The 18,194-nt window shown below is 48.6% G+C and overlaps 1 protein-coding gene across 4 annotated transcripts in view; it reads right to left on the bottom strand.

The window, feature by feature from the left end:
- UNG (uracil DNA glycosylase) overlaps positions 1 to 4,799 on the bottom strand; it is a 94,729-nt gene extending 89,930 nt beyond the window's left edge. Inside the window, exons 1-2 of one of the 4 annotated variants that reach the window (XM_086943099.1) lie at positions 4,580 to 4,799; positions 1,731 to 1,946 (exon numbers count right to left, since the gene is read on the bottom strand). In XM_086943099.1, the coding sequence (XP_086799225.1) occupies positions 1,731 to 1,946; positions 4,580 to 4,681 (318 nt within the window). In that variant the 5' untranslated portion in view covers positions 4,682 to 4,799. Of the gene's footprint in view, positions 1 to 1,730; positions 2,368 to 4,579 lie in introns of those variants that run through there. The other 3 variants (XM_086943098.1, XR_015300884.1, XM_086943100.1) reach the window with 3 other exon arrangements.
- Between the last annotated feature and the right edge of the window lie 13,395 nt (positions 4,800 to 18,194).

Genomic DNA, 18,194 nt, shown 5'->3' with positions numbered 1-18,194 from the left:
AGACCATTTTGTTCAGATTAGAAGGGGCCTAGAGGTGAATTGGTCTGCCATAGCGTCATATACAAAAGTCCTCTCACTCATCCTCTACATCCAGCTACCCTGGGGCCTCTCTTGCGGTCCATGGTGTTCAGGTGATGCATTGGTTGCCCCTGCACTTCTTGCAGAAGGCGGCAACGGCAGACAGTAGGTAGGGCAGGCAGAAGAGGGAAGCCGCCAGATAGATGTGGTAGTTAACTGTGCTTGTAGGCCACCAAACTGCAGTACTTGGTTCCATGGTCAGATTGATCATGATACTGGTGGCTCCATGGTCACATTGATCAGGATACCGGTGGCATTCAGGGAGGAGGTAAGCAAGCGGTTGCCGCCCAGGAGGGTCAGCAGGTCCTGCTTGTCAAGAAGGGTCAGCAGCTAGAGGGCGATGGTGAGCAGCCAGGAGAGCAAGGCCTAGAAGAGGGACGAGGTGGATGACACTCTCGTACTTCTTACAGGAGATGATGATATAGAGGGGGGCCCCACAGAGTAATTGCATCATGCACAGAACTGCTTGTGAGGGCAGGTGGCAGGCAGGAGGTGGGTGTGCTGGAAAGGAACATAGCAAGACCTCTGGCGCAAGACACAGCTGCCCATCAAGATGCCTCTGAGAAGAGAGAATGCCCAGCGAAGACCTGAGCAAAGGGGGATTGAAAAAAAAAAATACAAGAGAGCTGCCCAACAAAACCAATTCTGGATAAGGGCGAGTTGCCTCTGCAAACGAACATGGCAGAGAAGAGACTGATGTCGGCACCAAACTTCGGGTGAACAGAGATGTCCAGCCCACCTCCGGAGAAAATGGAAGCTGCCCCATTGAACACTCCCTGCGAACAGACAGATAAACCACCCCGCCCCCCCCCCCCCCCCCCCCCCACATACACACCCACCCCTGCAAGCAGGCTTCGTGGAGAAGAGAGACACCCTGGACGGGCACTCAGGCAGCTGAGTGCTCAAAAAGCAACAAGAAGGAGGTGGCGGCACCAGAAGATGCGGTGGTGAGAGAAATAGAACTACCACAGCACGAGACACAGATGGGCACTAATTAAGTTGAATCAATTTGCGTTTGGTCCATGCTCCAAAGAAAAGAAAGGAAGCATGCATGGCATGTGCTGGCCAATTAGGTGGTAGCAAAGAAGAGTAACCATGAAGCCAACGAATGGTAACATGGGGGGGCTCCAAGTCCTTTACTATAAACAAGATCTCTCGCAAACGAATACGCATGTGCTGTCAAAGACTCGACCTAAAAGGAGTTAATTCGACCTCAAGAGTGCAACGAGTGATAAATATGTTATCCAAGAAAAAATATGAAGTTTGTTGTGCTTGCAGATCTAGAAGCAGATATAGAGAAGCGTTTTTCGATTCTGCGTTTACATTTAATGTGTTCTTTCTGCCTTAGTCACTTTTTCAACTGCGTCTGTGTATATAGTGTTCATTTGCTGTGTATCTTTCTTATAATCCTTCGCTGTTTATCCTGAACACGGAAGACACACTATGTCCTGACTTCTGTGGTGCTGGCAGAGTTTGCTTCTGTATATGTGTACCTTGTACAGGTTTCTTACATCAAAGTGAACTAACATAGCAACTTCCATACAATCCTAGGAGCCGAAAGAAACAGGGTTCCCCAATGCAAAAAAAGCCCTACACCCTCACACACAGCTTTGTAAGGTACACTTCCTGCAAGTCCTCTTTCCTCCACCTACCTTTGTGAAATAGGGTTTGACAAACTCTCCACTCAGCGCTTCACTCCAGGTCTTGCCGACGCCCTCGGGTGTGCTGCGAGAGGCGAGCTTCTGCAGCGCCGCCTGCTTATTCCGCTGAATTCGGTCGAGCTGCTCGGGGCTCAGCGGAGGGGACACCACAGCAAGGACCTCGTCATCCTCGTGACCAGCCGATCTGAACCTCTTCACCGGGGTGGTCTGTGAATCACGAACACAAAAGCGGCAGCTCAGAAGCGGGTGGCAGTCAGTGATCAGGAAAGGAAAGCGACAGCGGCCCAGGGAGAACCAGGGCAGCATGCCGGTAATGAGCATGGCTCCGTTATAGGGATTAGATCCACAGGCTAAAGCAAAGCTCCAAATACAGTTGAGGTCCGCCTGCTTTGCGATGAAATCTCTAAATTGTATCAAAAACAAGAATTATATACGTTATCACTATAGTTGGGAAAATAATATGCATGTTCTTAGGACTGCGGCGATTTCCCACGTTTCAAGCATCCCAGTTAAACAGATGATAAACTGGACGCAACATAATGATTCCGTCAAAGACATAGCATGCCTGAACATCACTGTAAAAACGCGACCGATTATTGTGGACAGGTAATTTGTTGATTATGGCCTTAAAATGTTTGTTTTGTTATCAACTTAGAACCCACCCACACAAAATGACAACAAAAGGCTAAAAGTACATCGCCCACTTTAGGGTAAGCTCGAGGGCGGGGAGGTGCCGAACAAAAAACACGGGTAAAGAAAAAAACGGACATGAACGCAAAAGATGCATTAACTTATATCACTTCATATCAATAATATTTCCCAATTGAAGATAAATTTAAGCTAATAACCAATAATGTTGCCAAAACAGATACACACAAAATAATATTGATCCAAATTCAATTGTACACGTTCATAGGAAACGTAGACATTTTAGCGAGTTAATATGAGATAATTCCGACACTTTAGGCGTAGTTTCGTCATCTGATAGTGAAGTTTACATTTTAGTGGTTGTAATACCATTTAAAAATGGCCGATACATTTATTTTCGGCCGATGAAAACCTGAAACAGACAGCCAGTCCGTCTTCTATGACTATGGAGGCAGAAAAAAAAGTATCTAGTACGAGGTAAACCGCTAGTTGCATTAGAGGCAGATTAAGCCTTCATTGCCTCACCACCTATACTCAGGTGGGTGTTCTACCTGTTTGTTTTTCTGGAGTTGCAATCCTTGTTTACTACCTGTGTATACGTTGCATTGCTTGCTTTACCTCTACAAAAGTTGTATAGTAGGTTTCCCAAGAAATAAGTTTTCCCTAGCTGTGTGAGGTACATTTCATTACCCAAGCTATTCTGGATCATTAGTCACAACGAATACTATAGCGAAACAATGGCTTTTTTTGGAAAGTCGTCTCGAGTAAAAGCTAGGGAATACAGAGCCAAAAATGTCCTGCATGATTCCTTTGCCCATAAACCACAGCCACTTGAATGTAAGAGGTCGGTGGGTTAAACACCTGCTGCAGGAACATAGATGTAGCTTGCAAGTTATCCTTGTGTGTTCTGTAGTCTGGTGTTCCTTCTGCCACTAAATGTCGTTCATCTGTCTTTTGGTGTCCCTGCTCATCCTTTAGCACTGTCACTTTCAAGCAAATCCTGCAGATTGGACTCAGGTGTGCCATTGTCGATGGGTGTCAGGTGCTACTTAGCAGATCACAATGCCCGTGCTTAACGGACATGCACAGACCACAGCACTGACATTGTGAGATCTGCTAAGTAGCACCCGACACCATCGAACATGGCACACTTGAGTCCAATCTGCAGGGTGCGCTTGAAAGGGAAGTTGAAAAGAGCTGGGACAGGGGGACAGGGACACCAAAGACAGAAACGACACTGACAGAAGGTACACCAGTAGAGAGAGCACATAGCTTATGTAGAGCTGTTATCCACACCAGATATCTTATAAGATATTGAAAGCGCTGTTTCAGTGTAATACTTCACTCAATTACTAATACTTGCACTCAATTAATTGCAACAGTGGCGCCTGCTGCTGTGCCTGATGCCGCGGGAGGCGCACAGTGCACATTTGCAGAGGGAGTGATTGTTGCAGCGGCCAGGAGTTTGAGGCGACAGGCGGGCGGCTGGCCATTGAATTGCTGCGGCAAGCCTCGCAAGTAAGTGACAGTGCCACTGCGAGACTCAGTGCCAGCCGAGTGTTAGCTTTTTAACTGCAGCGCGATCAGCTGATTGCGGGTCGGTGCCTGGCATGGATTCTCGTTTTTTGTTTTACATGAACTATAAAAATAAAATGAGAATTCTGTGCACTGTGTTGAGTATAATTGTAGCCCTATTTTTGGGAAATGTCCCTGTTTTTTTCGCCTTAAAAATCTGGTCACCCTATGTCATTGCTTCATTTTGCTCGCGAGAAAGTGTCACTCAGTTATTGAAATGTCACTCGTTATAACACCGAAATTATGAAAGTGTCACACTTAGCAATCTGAAACCTTGGCAGCTACGAGAAAATGTTTAAGTGCTACTGCTCTCCCCAAAACAGTAACAGTCACGCACGCACGCGGAAATAAAAAAACTATCTCCTATTCTTCCCGTGTCTTGGTATGAGATACACATTAAGATGTAGAGAAGAGAAAAATTCCGCAAAAAAGAACAAGGTAGACGTTTTACGTCACACTCATTCAAGTTAAGCATATAAAATGTATTCCACCCCTTTCCCAATATATTTCAACTATAGTCTACACTCCTATGCACTCCGTTGCAGAGACCACCCACTATATAAATAAATAAATAAACCGGCCTTCTAAACCTTCTACCCAAAAGCACTGTCCCCTACCTCTCCCGGCACAGTATTTTCCTTTTTCTCGTTGGCTTCTGACGAACTTCTTTTCTTAGTAGCCGGGCCAAAGAAAGAATGAATAGTTTTCTGACCAATCATTATCCCTATTGTTCTTTTAATTTTGATAAATGGCAAGACTACCTTAAATCCCGCGCAAGGCAGTCACAAGCCCCGAAAAAAACCTAAAGCTAGAAAGGGCGAATTTGGCGCGGAAAAATCACGCATGCGCATTACATCTAGCTGATTACAGAGACTGGGGTTTGAGCTGGATCTGACTAGAAATAAAAAGAGGACTAACGGAATGTCAGTTGAGGCACTGAATTATATACACGTAACTTCTTTATTTCATTTACAGTATCTTTACTTTCTTAAAACAAACTAAAGAGGCGACAATCTTACAGGGACCTTTTGTGAAAGCAAGAGTTCATAAATAACACCGTTTTGCTAGTTATATTACAATGAAAACTGCACTTGTCAAGATTTCTGTCACAAAAGAATTAGGCCCCTTAACTGTAATATTATCGGGCTGTATTTTTCCCTTCTTAAATTATACCGTGCAGCCTTTTAAGATGGCCGCCATGTTCAGTAACAGCTCTGGGAATAATTTGGAAGTAAGTCCTTCCTTTAATGTTTTTGAAGGAGCGTGACAGCGTTGCCAGATTGGGCGCCGCTAGATCATGCACAATTGGCATACATGCCAACATTTCAGGAGAGCAAAGTGGGAGATTTAAAAAAAAAAATCGGGGGAATGGGACTTTAAATCAGGTTACTGGCATGTATGGGCTTTGGAAGTGTGCTGCTGAAGGATCGGACATTTGAAACGTAAATGCACGTTTTTTTATTGCCTTTCAGAAGCTGGGAGCGCAATTGCAGGCAGAGAGGGTGATGCAAGTGTTGGGCACTGGACTGGCAGGTTGTTGGCAGTGCATGCACCCCCACCCCCCTGTGGCAGCGGGCTGAAACAGCCCCCCCTCCTCCGCCCCCTCCACCCCTCAGTACTTCCCAGGTCTTAACCCCTTCGCTGCGGATGACAAAGCCAGCTCGTCATGGGCGTTACCTGCGCTACGCGGATGACGAGCTGGCTTTGTTACAAACCGCGTGATTTTCAAATGTCAGTGCACAGCGGGAAAACCCGTAGCGCGCATGCGGTTAACACCTTGGTGTGAAATTGAGGAAACACCACGCTGACATAGGTTATATTGCAGTTAACTTTTTTAATACCCGGAGCGCCGGGAACCGCTACTTCTTTCTACTGCGGTCGGCGCCAATGACAAGATGGCTGCCTTCCGCTTCCTGTTCCGGAGACGGAACACTAGACCGCTACTACATATCTCCCCCCTTTATGCAATAACAAAACATTAAGCTCTCCAGCCCTTACTTCCAGTTCATGTCAAAGTCCTTGAACTTCTCAGGTACCTTTACAGTTCTCCCAGCTCTGGTTTTCATCACTCCAACTCCTCCATCTTCCTCCGGTTCCGTTCTGTCCAACCTTCTTCCTGCACCTTCCCTTTCTCTGTCCATCACGTCCTCACTGAGCTCTTCCTTGCACCAGCCCCTCGCTCCTTCATTCATACCTTCTTCTCCGTTGCTTTCTTCCACTTGCTGCACTCCTTCTTCTACATCCTCGTTTCGCCTTCCACTACATTCTTCTTCGCCTTCATCTCCTACATACTCTGCTCCTTCCTCGGTCTCATCTCCCCACTTCAGCATCTTGCTGCATTTAGCCATTCTGTCCTGTGACCACACTTTCCCATCACTGAGCAGGGCAGACCTGGCGTAGGGCTCCAGCACTTGCAGGGGTGGTGAAAATTTGCTTTCTCCCTTTTTCTTGAGGATAGCCAGCTTCACTCTTACCCAGTCGCCCTTCTCCAGTTCTACTCCTTGAACGTTACGTCTCTTGTTAAAGTGTTCAGTGTATACTTCTTGTGCCTTCTCCAGATTTCTTCTGACCACGGCTGGTGACCATTTACTTTGCCCCACTAATTTCCTCCACGCCGTGTTGTCCTTAGTGAAAGCTTCTCTCCCTCTCAACACCTTAAATGGACTGTAACCCGTGCTTCCCGGGGTAATCCGATAGGCCCAGATCATCTTCTCCAGTTCCTTTTCCCAGTCCAGTCCATCATTAATGGCCGCTTGAATGGTGCCCATAATCACTCGATTGAAACGCTCCACCTGACCGTTTCCCGCGGGATGGTAGATGGGCGTATGTTTAACTTCTATCCCATTCCTGGCTGTGAAAGCTTCCCACTTCGCTGAGGTGAATTGCGGCCCATTATCGCACGTGATGATTTTTGGGATTCCTTCTCTGACAAACGTGGCGCGTAAGAAGTTCACCACTGCCTCCGTGTCCACATTCTCCGTCACCTCTACCTCTGGCCATTTGGAATACTTGTCGATGAGGACTACAGCATACTTCTGTGTTCCTGCTTTGTTGAGGATGGAGCCCATAATGTCAACTGATACCATTTCCCACGGTCCATCGGGCACCAGGAATTTTCCCAATGGTGGTCTCAACATGCTCTGGGATTTGTCTGCTTTGGCACATGATTCACACTGTCGTACATATCGTTCTATCTGAGTATCAATGGCTGGCCACCAGTACGCTTGCCTGGCAAGGGCCTTGGTCTTCGTGATGCCCTGATGTCCCTCATGCAATAAAGTCATCAAGTGATCCAGTATGCCTTGCGGTGGGATCACCTTATCACCTCTCAGGAGGAATGTCGGATTCTCCGCCAGTGACAGTTCATCTCTTACTTCCCAGTACCTCCTAAGTTCTTCCTTGAGGTGTCTCTTTTCTGGCCACCCGTGGACCACATACCCTTTGATGGCCTCCAAGTCGACGTCTTCTTTGTATGCTTCTTCCCATTCTTGAGCACTGATCACTTTCTCTGTATCCTGGATGGTGGCTACCACGTATCCTTCCCATCTTTGTTTCTCTTGGTTGTCTGCCCATTCCATGGCAGCTGCTCTGCTGAGAAAGTCTGCCACTTTATTTTGCGGCCCCGGAATGTGCTCCACATCATACACAAAATCCAAAAGGCGCAGTGTCATTTTCGCGATTCTTGGGGTCGCATGAGCATGGCCACTGGAAGTCAGTACCCTGACTAAGGGCTTGTGGTCCGTTCTCACAAGGAATTTCGCTCCCCACAAATACTGTCTAAATCTTTCCATTGCCCATACCACCGCCAGCATCTCTTTTTCAATGACGCTAAACTTTTCTTCGTTGGGCGCAAGCGACCTCGAGGCGAAGCTGACCGTCGACGTTTCACCCTTCTCGGACCGCTGCATAAGTACAGCTCCCAGGCCACGGTCACTGGCATCCGTTGTGAGAATGGATTCCGCACTTGGGTCGAATCCCTTCAGAGGAATGGTTGCACTCATCTCCCGTTTAAGGGCATCAAATTCATTCTGTTCTTCCTGGCTCCACAGGAACTTGTTTTTTTCCTTCAGTAGCTGGCGTAGGAGATGCGTTTTGGTGGCAAAGTGGGGGATGAACTTGCTGTAGTATTCGGCCATTCCCAGGAATGTCCGAACATCCTCCTTCTTGCTTGGATTGGGAGCCTCCAGAATAGCTTTCATGTTGGCTTTTTTAGGCTCAATCCCCTTTTCGCTCACCTCGTGACCTAGGTACGTGACGGACTGCACTCCAAATTTGCACTTCGACCATTCCGCCGTTAGGCCATTGTCCTGCAACGTACGCAGCACTTTGTGTAGTTTCTCGTTGTGGTACTGTTTGGTTTTTCCCATGACTAAGATGTCGTCTTGGAAGAACTGTACATCCTCTACGTTCTTCATTATTCTGTGCATCATCTTCTGAAAGACCGCAGCCGCTGAGGCCAGGCCAAACGGCATTCTCACAAATTCGTAGCAGCCGAAGGGTGTGATGAAAGACGTGAGATGGCTACATGATGGATGTAGTTTTACTTGGTGGTAGGCTGACGATAAGTCCGCTGTGGAGAACCACTTGATGCCTTTAGTCTTTGCCAGCATCTCAGTTATGCGGGGCAGGGAAAATTTGTCGATCACAATGTTTTTGTTCAGTTCCCTGAGATCGACACACAGCCGTACCTTACCATTGGGCTTCTGGGCTACCACCGGAGGTGAAAGCCACTCCGCACTCTCTATGGCTCTAATCACGCCTTCTTTTTCCAGCCTGTCCAGTTCCGTTTGCACTGCTTCTCTGCATCGGAACGGGATGTTCCTCACCTTGTGAACTACGGGTTTCGCTCCCTCCTTCAGTTTTATGAGGTGCTTGTACTTTGTTAGTTCTCCAATTTGTCCGTTGAATACTTTGGGGTATGCCCTGTGCCATGACTCCACATCGTCCTTCCCTTCCATGTCCATTAGTAGGATTTTTTCAATGCCTCCTGGGTTGAGTTGTATTCCCAACGCTCCTTGGTCCTTCCAGCTTAGTACTGAAGGGCCTTTCTCAGCGATGTACAACTTGCAATTTGCGTGGCGGCTGCTGAACTCGAACAGGAGGGGGCAGTATCCCAACATGGGAATCCTTTGTCCTGTGTACGTGACAGGTCTTAAGTCCACTGGGTGTAATTTCTCCTCAATCTTGGATACGAACTTTTCCTCCCATACTCGTCTCTGTATGATGGAGATGGGTGCCCCGCTGTCCGCAATCATCTCTATGGGTATCCCACCTATGTGCATGTTCAGTTTGGGCTTGTCCGATTCCGATCCTTCCATTTCCAATACCTGGACATCAATGTAGAGGACTTCTTCCAGGTCTTCATTTTCCTCTTGGTCTTCTGCATTGTCTTGTTGCTCTTGGTCCACATATCTGACCATCGCCCCTTTGGGCGGCACACCTTCTCGTAGTGCCCAAACACACTGCAATATGAGCATTTCGCCCTGAACGCAGGACACGCTTTGTCATTTCCTAGATGTGAAGTACTACCACACCTGTAGCAGCTCGGTCGTCCCCCTTTATTTGTCCTTTGGTCTGTTTGGTTGGTTTGGGCGGGTCGTCTTCCATCTTGATTTCTTTGTTGGTCTCTCTGCCTCGGTCGTTCGCCTCTCACCGGCGTCATTATCTTGCATACTGTTTGAGTTCCACCTGCTTCCTTCCTGGCAGCTTGCGCACATTGTTTGGACAATTCAGCCTTCTTCACCATCGCCCAGATTTCTTTTAGGGGGCGTCCCCATTCACCCACAGTTTCTCTTAGACGTGGGTGCTGGACGTGTGCATGATGATCTGGTCTCTGATTAGGTCATCGTGTAGCGTGCCGAATTTGCACGTAAGGGCTACCTTTTGTAAGGCCACAACATACTCATCCACCGTCTCCCCGCTCTTCTGGTTCCTTTCAAAGAAGTTGTATCTGTCTATCGCGACGCACACAACTGGCCTGTAATGTGCGTCAAGGTCCGCAATGGCGTGGCTGAAGACGTCTGTGTCCGTAGCATCCCTCACGCCTTTGACAGTGGTATCATATACCCTTATCCCTTCCGGGCCCAAGTTGTGTAGCAGTATTTTTTTCCTTCTCTTGCTAGAGAACAGAGTATCACCTTCCTCTTCTAATGCTTCGAGGTAGTTAAGGAAGTACCTTTTCCAGTCTTCCCATTGCATCTCAGGTTCTCCGCTCTTTGTCAGGAATCGCACCAATTGAGTGAGGAGGACTGGGTAGCCATCTTGTTAGTACCTCTCTGGTTCGCTGGAACAGGGACAGCCCGACCAGGTGGGCTCCCCGGCGTAGGCTGTTCAGCCGTGTCCCCTTCGCCGTGATCACTGTTGCTACCTTCCCCTGTAAACACCTCTGCGGGGCCGGGTTGAGCCTGCAGGCTGTCCTTCTTGGCTGGGTTCGTCGAGACAGGCACACCTTCGCCTGTTTGCCGCGCTGCCAGCGTGCCGGGCGCTACCCCGTCTCAGCAAGGGGTGAGGTACACCAAGGTCTGCTTTGTGCCTCCTGCCTGTGCTCCCCTTGCTGCTCTGCACCGGAATGGCACCCTCCAAGCCTCCCTCTAATGAAGAGGATCAGCAGGCTTACCTCCAGGCACTTTGCGCTCTCCTGGAGTGCTAGCGCGTTTTCGCGCTCTTTCTCTGGCGCCCCTCGGGTCCTCTGCCACGCTCCGGGTGCCGGCGGGTTAATTGTCTCGCCGGTAGCGCCTTTCTGTGTCGCTTCGTGGTGCGCGTGTTGGCGGGATCTACTGCCCATGCCTCGTCGCCATTGTGAAATTGAGGAAACACCACGCTGACACAGGTTATATTGCAGTTAACTCCTTTAATACCCGGAGCGCCGGGAACCGCTACTTCTTTCTACTGCGGTCGGTGCCAATGACAAGATGGCCGCCTTCCGCTTCCTGTTCCGGCACTTCCTGTTCCGGAGACGGAACACTAGACGGCTACTACACTTGGCTGCTAGGGGTTTTCCCGCTGTGCGCTGAGAAATGCAGGATCCCATTGTTCATGACAAGGTCAACTCGTCATAAGCACAGGGCAGGTAAAACCCATGACGAGTTGACCTTGTCATGAGTACTGAACAGGTTAAAAGACAATTCAATCGTTAATGACGCTTTGTTGGTTTTTCACCCCTTCGAGAGCCCCTGCATCGCCACTCTTTGTTGGAAGAATTAGCACTTTACACAATACCAAGCCCTGTCATCTGAAACCTACGAGGAATCAGGTTTTTTGCTTGTAGGAAACGGGAGGCGGGAGACTAGCCTTCAAATCGGTAGTCTCACGCCTGAATCGGGAGGGTTGGCATGTCTGAATTGGGCTATATTTTCCCAGATGTGCTGTTAAATTTTGGTTTGTGCAAGTTCCCAGATTATAAATATATATACAGTGCTTCAGCAAAGTAGAAAGTTAAAGCGCTTTATTAGTAAAAGCTTTACTTGGCAGCCTGTTGCAACGTCAATTTCAATGCATTCACCGCCTGCTTGATGATTCACCTGCCCCTCCTTCCTTAAAGAAGCAATATTGGGCTACTTCGGGCTACTTTTTGGTTGGCTTTGGGCTAGAGAATGCTTAAAAAATCTGGCAACACTGCGTGCAAATTTGAAGCTTCAGATCAGGGTAAGTGTAAAGTACAGAAGATTCGATGTTGCTCTTTTATGGAGAGTTTCCCAAATATGATTGCCGGGTTGCATTGTGCTAAGTTAAAAAAAATATATATTTTTACTGTTTTCTCTAGCGCACACTCGACCCGAAAACATTGGGGTGTTTCAGATGAACACAAGGTCAAATTTTTTAATGCATGTGGAAATTCAGTGATTGTCCGAGAATCACAGGATGTTAAGAAGACGTCGAGACTCAAATATGGTTCAGTAGTTGCCAAGTCAGAAGTTCTTGCCGCGCCGCCACATCCTATTTGTATGAGAACTCGTACATTGGTGGCAAAAAGGGGTCGAGGTTATGATCTAATTATATAAAGCGATTCAGAAAAGGGGGTGGTGATGAACAGAGTGTCTGAATTAAGCAGACCACTCTTACCCAGTCCAAAGATCAGGGCTTGATCCATCACCGTTATTTATCTCACTGCACCATCCCAGCTCAGAACCTAGCTATATGCAAATCATTCTGTCCCTGAATCGTTTTGTCCACCATAAGCGTGGAAGGGTATACTCAGATGTGAGTCCCTTGCTCATTGCACCATCAGGATTCAAGCACGCCGGGCCGAAGACGGCTGAAATGCCAGAAACCGGTCCCCGGTAGCTTGTTTCCTTCCCAGTGTAAGAATTGGCTTTTGTAGTTTGGTTTGCCCTGTTCCCATCATGCACTGGGACAGGAACAGACTAATTTGCATACAGCCAGGTTCTGAAACTGGGATGGTGCAGTGAGCTAAAAAACGGTGTTGGATCTAGCCCTGATCTCTTGACTGGGTGAGAGTATTCTGTTTAATTCAGAGACTCTGTCCCTCACCACCCCTTGTTGTAAATACTAATTATATAAAGCTGCATCAAGATGAGGAAGAAACCAGCCTTTATCGTGTTTAATTTGAAGCATTTGTAAGGCGAAAACCTAATGAGAATACTATGTGGCTTGGGAATCCGCCCTCTGTTCCATTGGCTAGCTCCATAAATGGAGGCTAGCCATTGGAACAGAGAACTGTCCGTCATGGCTGGACCAGATTCGTGGGCGTTCCCGCGATTTCTTCCCTCTCCACCCTTTTCAGATCGTCATCGCGGCGGTGGGTGTGTGCTATTTTCTTTATTCGTGTCGGCCTGTTTTGTTTTTTTTAGAAGTGTCTGTTGCTGGAGTTGGCTGCAAGATTTAAGTTCCCACGAAGCGATCTGGTAAGGAGCATTCTCTATGGGCTCTCTGCAGGAAGAATGCCTCCCGGGGGGGGGGGGGGGGGGGGGGTGCTGCCCGTTGCCAGCTGGGGCCGCTCGACCTTCCCCTGTGCGCCTGCGGATCGGTGGGGTCCCTCTCGGGGGACCCGGGAGACAAATGATGCCCTCGAGCCCTCGTGGCTCCAAACAAGATACCCGTCCAGTAGAGTCCCCCCTCTGGGGACTCGCAAAGGCAAAATGCGGCTGCAGCCCCTCGTGGCTCAAAACCCAAGCAGTGCCCTTGAGCCTCAATAGGCGCTTTACACTGGAGGGGGGCGGGCACCGGCAATGTGCCCCGACGTCCCCCCTCTCTCTAAGTGGCCCGTGCACTCACCGGCTTCTCTGTGCGGCGGCGGCGGCTCTCTCTGGGCTCTCCCGGCACTCTTCCTGCGCTCTCTGGGGCTCTCCGTCGCACTTGGGAGCCCCGGGGGGAGGGAGAGACGCAGGCTGCCTTCCTCGTCGCGGCTGCAGGGCGGGACTTCCGCCTTTTCTCACAGGGCCGCGAGCCCTCCTTCTCCTTCCTGCCCTCCCTCTCCTACCTGCCGCCCTCTCCTTTCTGCCCTCTCTCACACACTCCTACCATCCCTCCTGCCCTCCCACTCCTTCTTGCCCTCCCTCTCCTTTCTGCCTCTTTCCTTCCTGCCCTCCCTCTCTCTCCTGCCCTCTCTTCCTTTTGACCTCTCTTCCTTCTTCCTTCTTACTCCCCTCTCCTTAACTTCTATATCTATCACTTCTTCTCTTGCTCTCAGTCTCCATCTCTCTCCCTCTTGCCCTCTCTCTTTATCTTACACTCTCTCCTTCTTGCCCTCTCTCTCTCCTGTCTTCTCTCACACTCCTGGCTTCATTAACATGCTAACATGCTTTATGAAATAACTTGTATTCTAATTCACTGTGCATCTGCAACTAATTGCATTATAAATGCAATCCATATTTCTGTGTAAAGTAAAACACATCAACGTTTTACACATAATTCAAAGAAGTTAGAAAAGACCATTTGTCAAAAGCAATACCAAAAGCTCAAACTTTAACAAAGGCGAAACCATTGCATTGTAAATGCTTGTTCCTTCTTTCTTTCTTTGTTTCTTTCATTCTCTTTCCTTTTTAGGTCGAGCCTATACCTTTCCGCAGGAATGGATATGGTCGAATTTTAGTGGGCAAAATAGGTTCTCAAACCAAGGGCCTGATTTTCAACAGTTCACGTGAAGACAAGCACGTGCATTTCCCCACATCAAAGCAATCAGCCTCCCTCCCACAGGCTTCCCCAGCGTGCGCAGTGCGCCCTGGCCTCAATTCTCCTCCCCCCTAATTGCTTTCACAGCCACATCAAAGGGATCCTTTCCCGGCCGCTTTGCCTCAGGCATTTCTCCTCCCCTAATTATTCACTGCCCATGGCCGGATTCACTTTCACGGCCGCGTCTCGCATTTTTATCAAGCCGACTTTAAATTTAGTTAATTCATATCTGCTGGTATTCTAGAAGGCTTTATAATATGGACATTTCGGCATTTTAGTGCATCAGAATTATTTACAGTTCTCCAATTTGCATTTTTAATGTAATATGTTCTTATTTAGGCGGTACTGATAGGTTATTTTTTTATTATTATTTTACACAGGCATTCTGACGGTTAAGCTACAACTGCATTCCTTCTAGTCCTACTGCTTTTTATTTTAGTATTTTGTGTCGATCACACAGCACAACAATTTTTTTTTAACTCTAATTGACCATATATGGTTAGCCTGGTTCATAGCGAAGGTCCCGATTACGAGTGGCTCAGTAATTGGTGTGCTTTTTACCCCAAAACATTAGCAACCAATACCCCAGGGTTTTGAATTTAATAGTTGCACTAAATAGCATCTGCTACGAGCTGAACCTTCAAAAATAGGACATGACATTAATTTTCATGCTTTCTGCACTGAAAGCAGAATGGCTGTATTTACAAGAGGAGTTTGCTCCGGTATAGTTGATTGAGGCATTCCCTATCAAGACATAAGACCGCTGTGCATTGATATGCAAGCCTTCGATGAGTAAGGGGAAAAATATGACTAACATCTACTTCTGTCGAGTACTATTCATTAAAAATGTATGAGGATTTTAAAAATGCTTAAGGCATGGATAGGTGTCTGATGGGGATCTCTGTGGTCTAGCACATTTTGGGGAAGGCCTTCTAGCGTGTATTGTTTTACCTCAAGTACCGGACACTATTGTAAGGTCACTGAAGGGCTCAGAACCTTCTCTTTGGGCGTTCATCCGCAATGGCTACCTGGGATAATCTGTCCAGGTTTGCTCCTGGAGACTGTTGCAGATTTAGGACTCCTCTGAGATTGTGAGAAGGTTAGTAATGCACACAATCAAAGGAGGGGACAGCGGGCTTTGTTACTTGTATATTTGTGCATAGGTAAGGTCCCGTCTGTACTAGTGGGCTCAGAAGCTTATGCTTAGCATTTTAGAGTTGTATAGTCTTGCGTTTCATAAGAGCCCTCAGTATAGATGTGTTTCTCAAAATAGCTAAGCAATTCTTTATATTGTGATTGGATCCGGCAGAGAGGCGGATTTCGTACAGTAAGTGTGGAGCAGTGGGGCGGAACACGTGTGCACATCAAAGCCACCAGCCTCCCTCCCAGAGGCATCTGAAGCTTCCCCCAGCGTGCGCTTGGCCTCAGGCATTTCTCCTCCCCTTATTAATCACCCCTGTTATTGCTTCCCACGGCTGGCCGGCCGTACTTTCACTTTCACAGCCGCCAGGCCGTGTCTCGCATTTCTCCTCCCCCCTACCAGTGTACTTTTATTTTTTTTAAACATTTATTATTGTTCTGGACTTGTTTAATTTATTTATATAATAAATATTGACGCCGCACATCTTGTTATCAGTGTTGGAAACCACTTATATCACTTGCATCTTTATCATCTTTGTGTCTAAATAACTAGTATTTTAATGACGTTTGCGTGATCACAATATAGCTGAGTGGATTACAGTTGAAAAAAACTTGTGTGTATTAAATTGCTTTACTTTCATCTTTTAAGCTGCTTACAGCCACCCGGTGAATTAATTAAAGTTCTGGCAGAATATTTCAAGCCAAAGTACCACGCTGTGCTTTAATGGAGAAGAAGTGAATTCTTAAGCTGAATGCGAGTCTTCCATCGGACGTGCCATGTCTATTACCACGGCGCTGCTAACAGTACATCTTGATATAAGCAAAGCACACACGTGTTGACAATTGTGGTTTGGAGAGGGCTCGCCTTCCAGCGCTGTGCAGCAGTTGTGCTGTTTATCCCGCAAGACCTGGCTGATGCCGGCATGCACTTTCTAACTGAGATGCCAGCCAGCTGACGTGGTTAGCCTTCGGTCACACCCCTTAGTGCTTTTCTGCGTGGAGTGTAAATGTACACACCGAATACTACTCAACTGCAAGAGCTTTGTAAACGAGCTTTGTTTGGCTACCTCGGTCTGTAATCGTAGTTTAACGCTTTGTTGAAGCGCTGCAGGTCATTGGTCACTTTTTGTTGCTGCTGTGCTTTTTTTGGTGTCAAAAACTTCTTGCCTTCTGCTCCCCTGATTGTACTGATTTTTTTGTGCCTTCTGCTCCTCCGATTGTACTCGTTTTTCGTGCCTTCTGCTCCCCTGATTGTACTCGTTCTTTTCTTGCCATCTGCTCCCCTGATTGTACTCGTTTTTCGTGCCTTCTGCTCCCCTGATTGCACTCGTTTTTTTCTTGCCTTCTGCTTCCCTGATTGTACTCGGTTTATTTTTCTTCTTGCCTTCGGCTCCCCCACTCCATTCATCCATCCATCCCCCCCACTCCATCCATCCTTCCCCCCACTCCATCCATCCCACTCCATCCATCCATCTATCCCACTCTTTCCATCCATCCATCCCACTCCATCCATCCATCCCCCCACTCATCCATCCATCCCCCCACTCTATCAATCCATCCATCCTCCCCCCACTCCACCCATCCATCCATCCATCCATCTAACCCACTCCATCCATCCATCCATCCCCCTTTCCATCCATCCATCCCCCCACTCCATCCATCCATCCATCCATCCATCCATCCATCCATCCATCCATCCATCCATCCATCCATCCATCCATCCATCCATCCATCCCCCCACTCCACTCCATCCATCCCCTCCATCCATCCCCTCCATCCATCCATCCACTCTATCCATCCCCCCACTCTATCCATCCCCCCACTCCATCCATCCATCCCACTCTATCCACCCATCCATCCCCCACTCCATCCATCCATCCCCCACCCCCCACTCATCCCCCCACTCTATCAATCCATCCATCCCCCCACTCTATCAATCCATCCATCCACCCCCACTTCATCCATCCATCCATCCCACCACTTCATCCATCCCCCCACTTCATCCATCCATCCCACTCCATCCATCCATCCCACTCCATCCATCCATCCATCCATCCCCCACTCCACTCCACCCATCCATCCCCTCCATCCATCCATCCACTCCATCCATCCCCCCACTTCATCCATCCATCCATCCCACTCCAGCCATCCCCCCACTCCATCCATCCATCCCCCCACTCCATCCATCCATCCCCCACCCACCCACTCCATCCATCCACCCCCCCACTCCATCCATCCATCCTCACACTCCATCCATCCATCCCCATCCATCCATCCCCCCACTCTATCCACCCACCCCCCACTCCATCCATCCCCACTCCATCCATCCATTCCCCCACTCCATCCATCCATCCCCCCACTCCATCCATCCATCCACCCCCACTCCATCCATCCATCCACCCCATCCATCCATCCATCCATCCATCCCACTCCATCCATCCACCCCACTCCATCCATCCCCCCACTACATCCATCCATCCAACTCCATCCATCCATCAATCCCACTCCATCCATCCATCCCTCCCCCCACTCCATCCATCCATCCCCCCACTCCATCCATCCATCCCCCCACTCCATCCATCCATCCATCCCCCCACTCCATCCATCCATTCATCCATCCCCCCACTCCATCCATCCCACTCCATCCATCTCACTCATCCATCCATCCCACTCCATCCATCCATCCCCCCACTCCATCTATCCCCCACTCCATCCACCCCCCCACTCCATCTATCCCCCCACTCCATCCATCCATCCCACTCTATCCATCCCCCCACTCCATCCATCCTTCCATCCCACTCCATCCATCCATCTCCATCCATTCCACTCCATCCCACTCCATCCATTCCACTCCATCCCACTCCATCCCACTCCATCCATCCATCCATCCCACTCCATCCAACCATCCCCCACTCCATCCATCCATCCCCCCAGTCCATCCATCCATCCCCCCACTCCATC

The sequence above is a fragment of the Lissotriton vulgaris genome, chromosome 11 (genome assembly GCF_964263255.1).
Source record: "Lissotriton vulgaris chromosome 11, aLisVul1.2, whole genome shotgun sequence".
Lineage (NCBI taxonomy): Eukaryota > Metazoa > Chordata > Amphibia > Caudata > Salamandridae > Lissotriton > Lissotriton vulgaris.
Note: the sequence above shows the minus strand (reverse complement) of the source record. Positions and strands in the feature narration are given on the sequence as shown.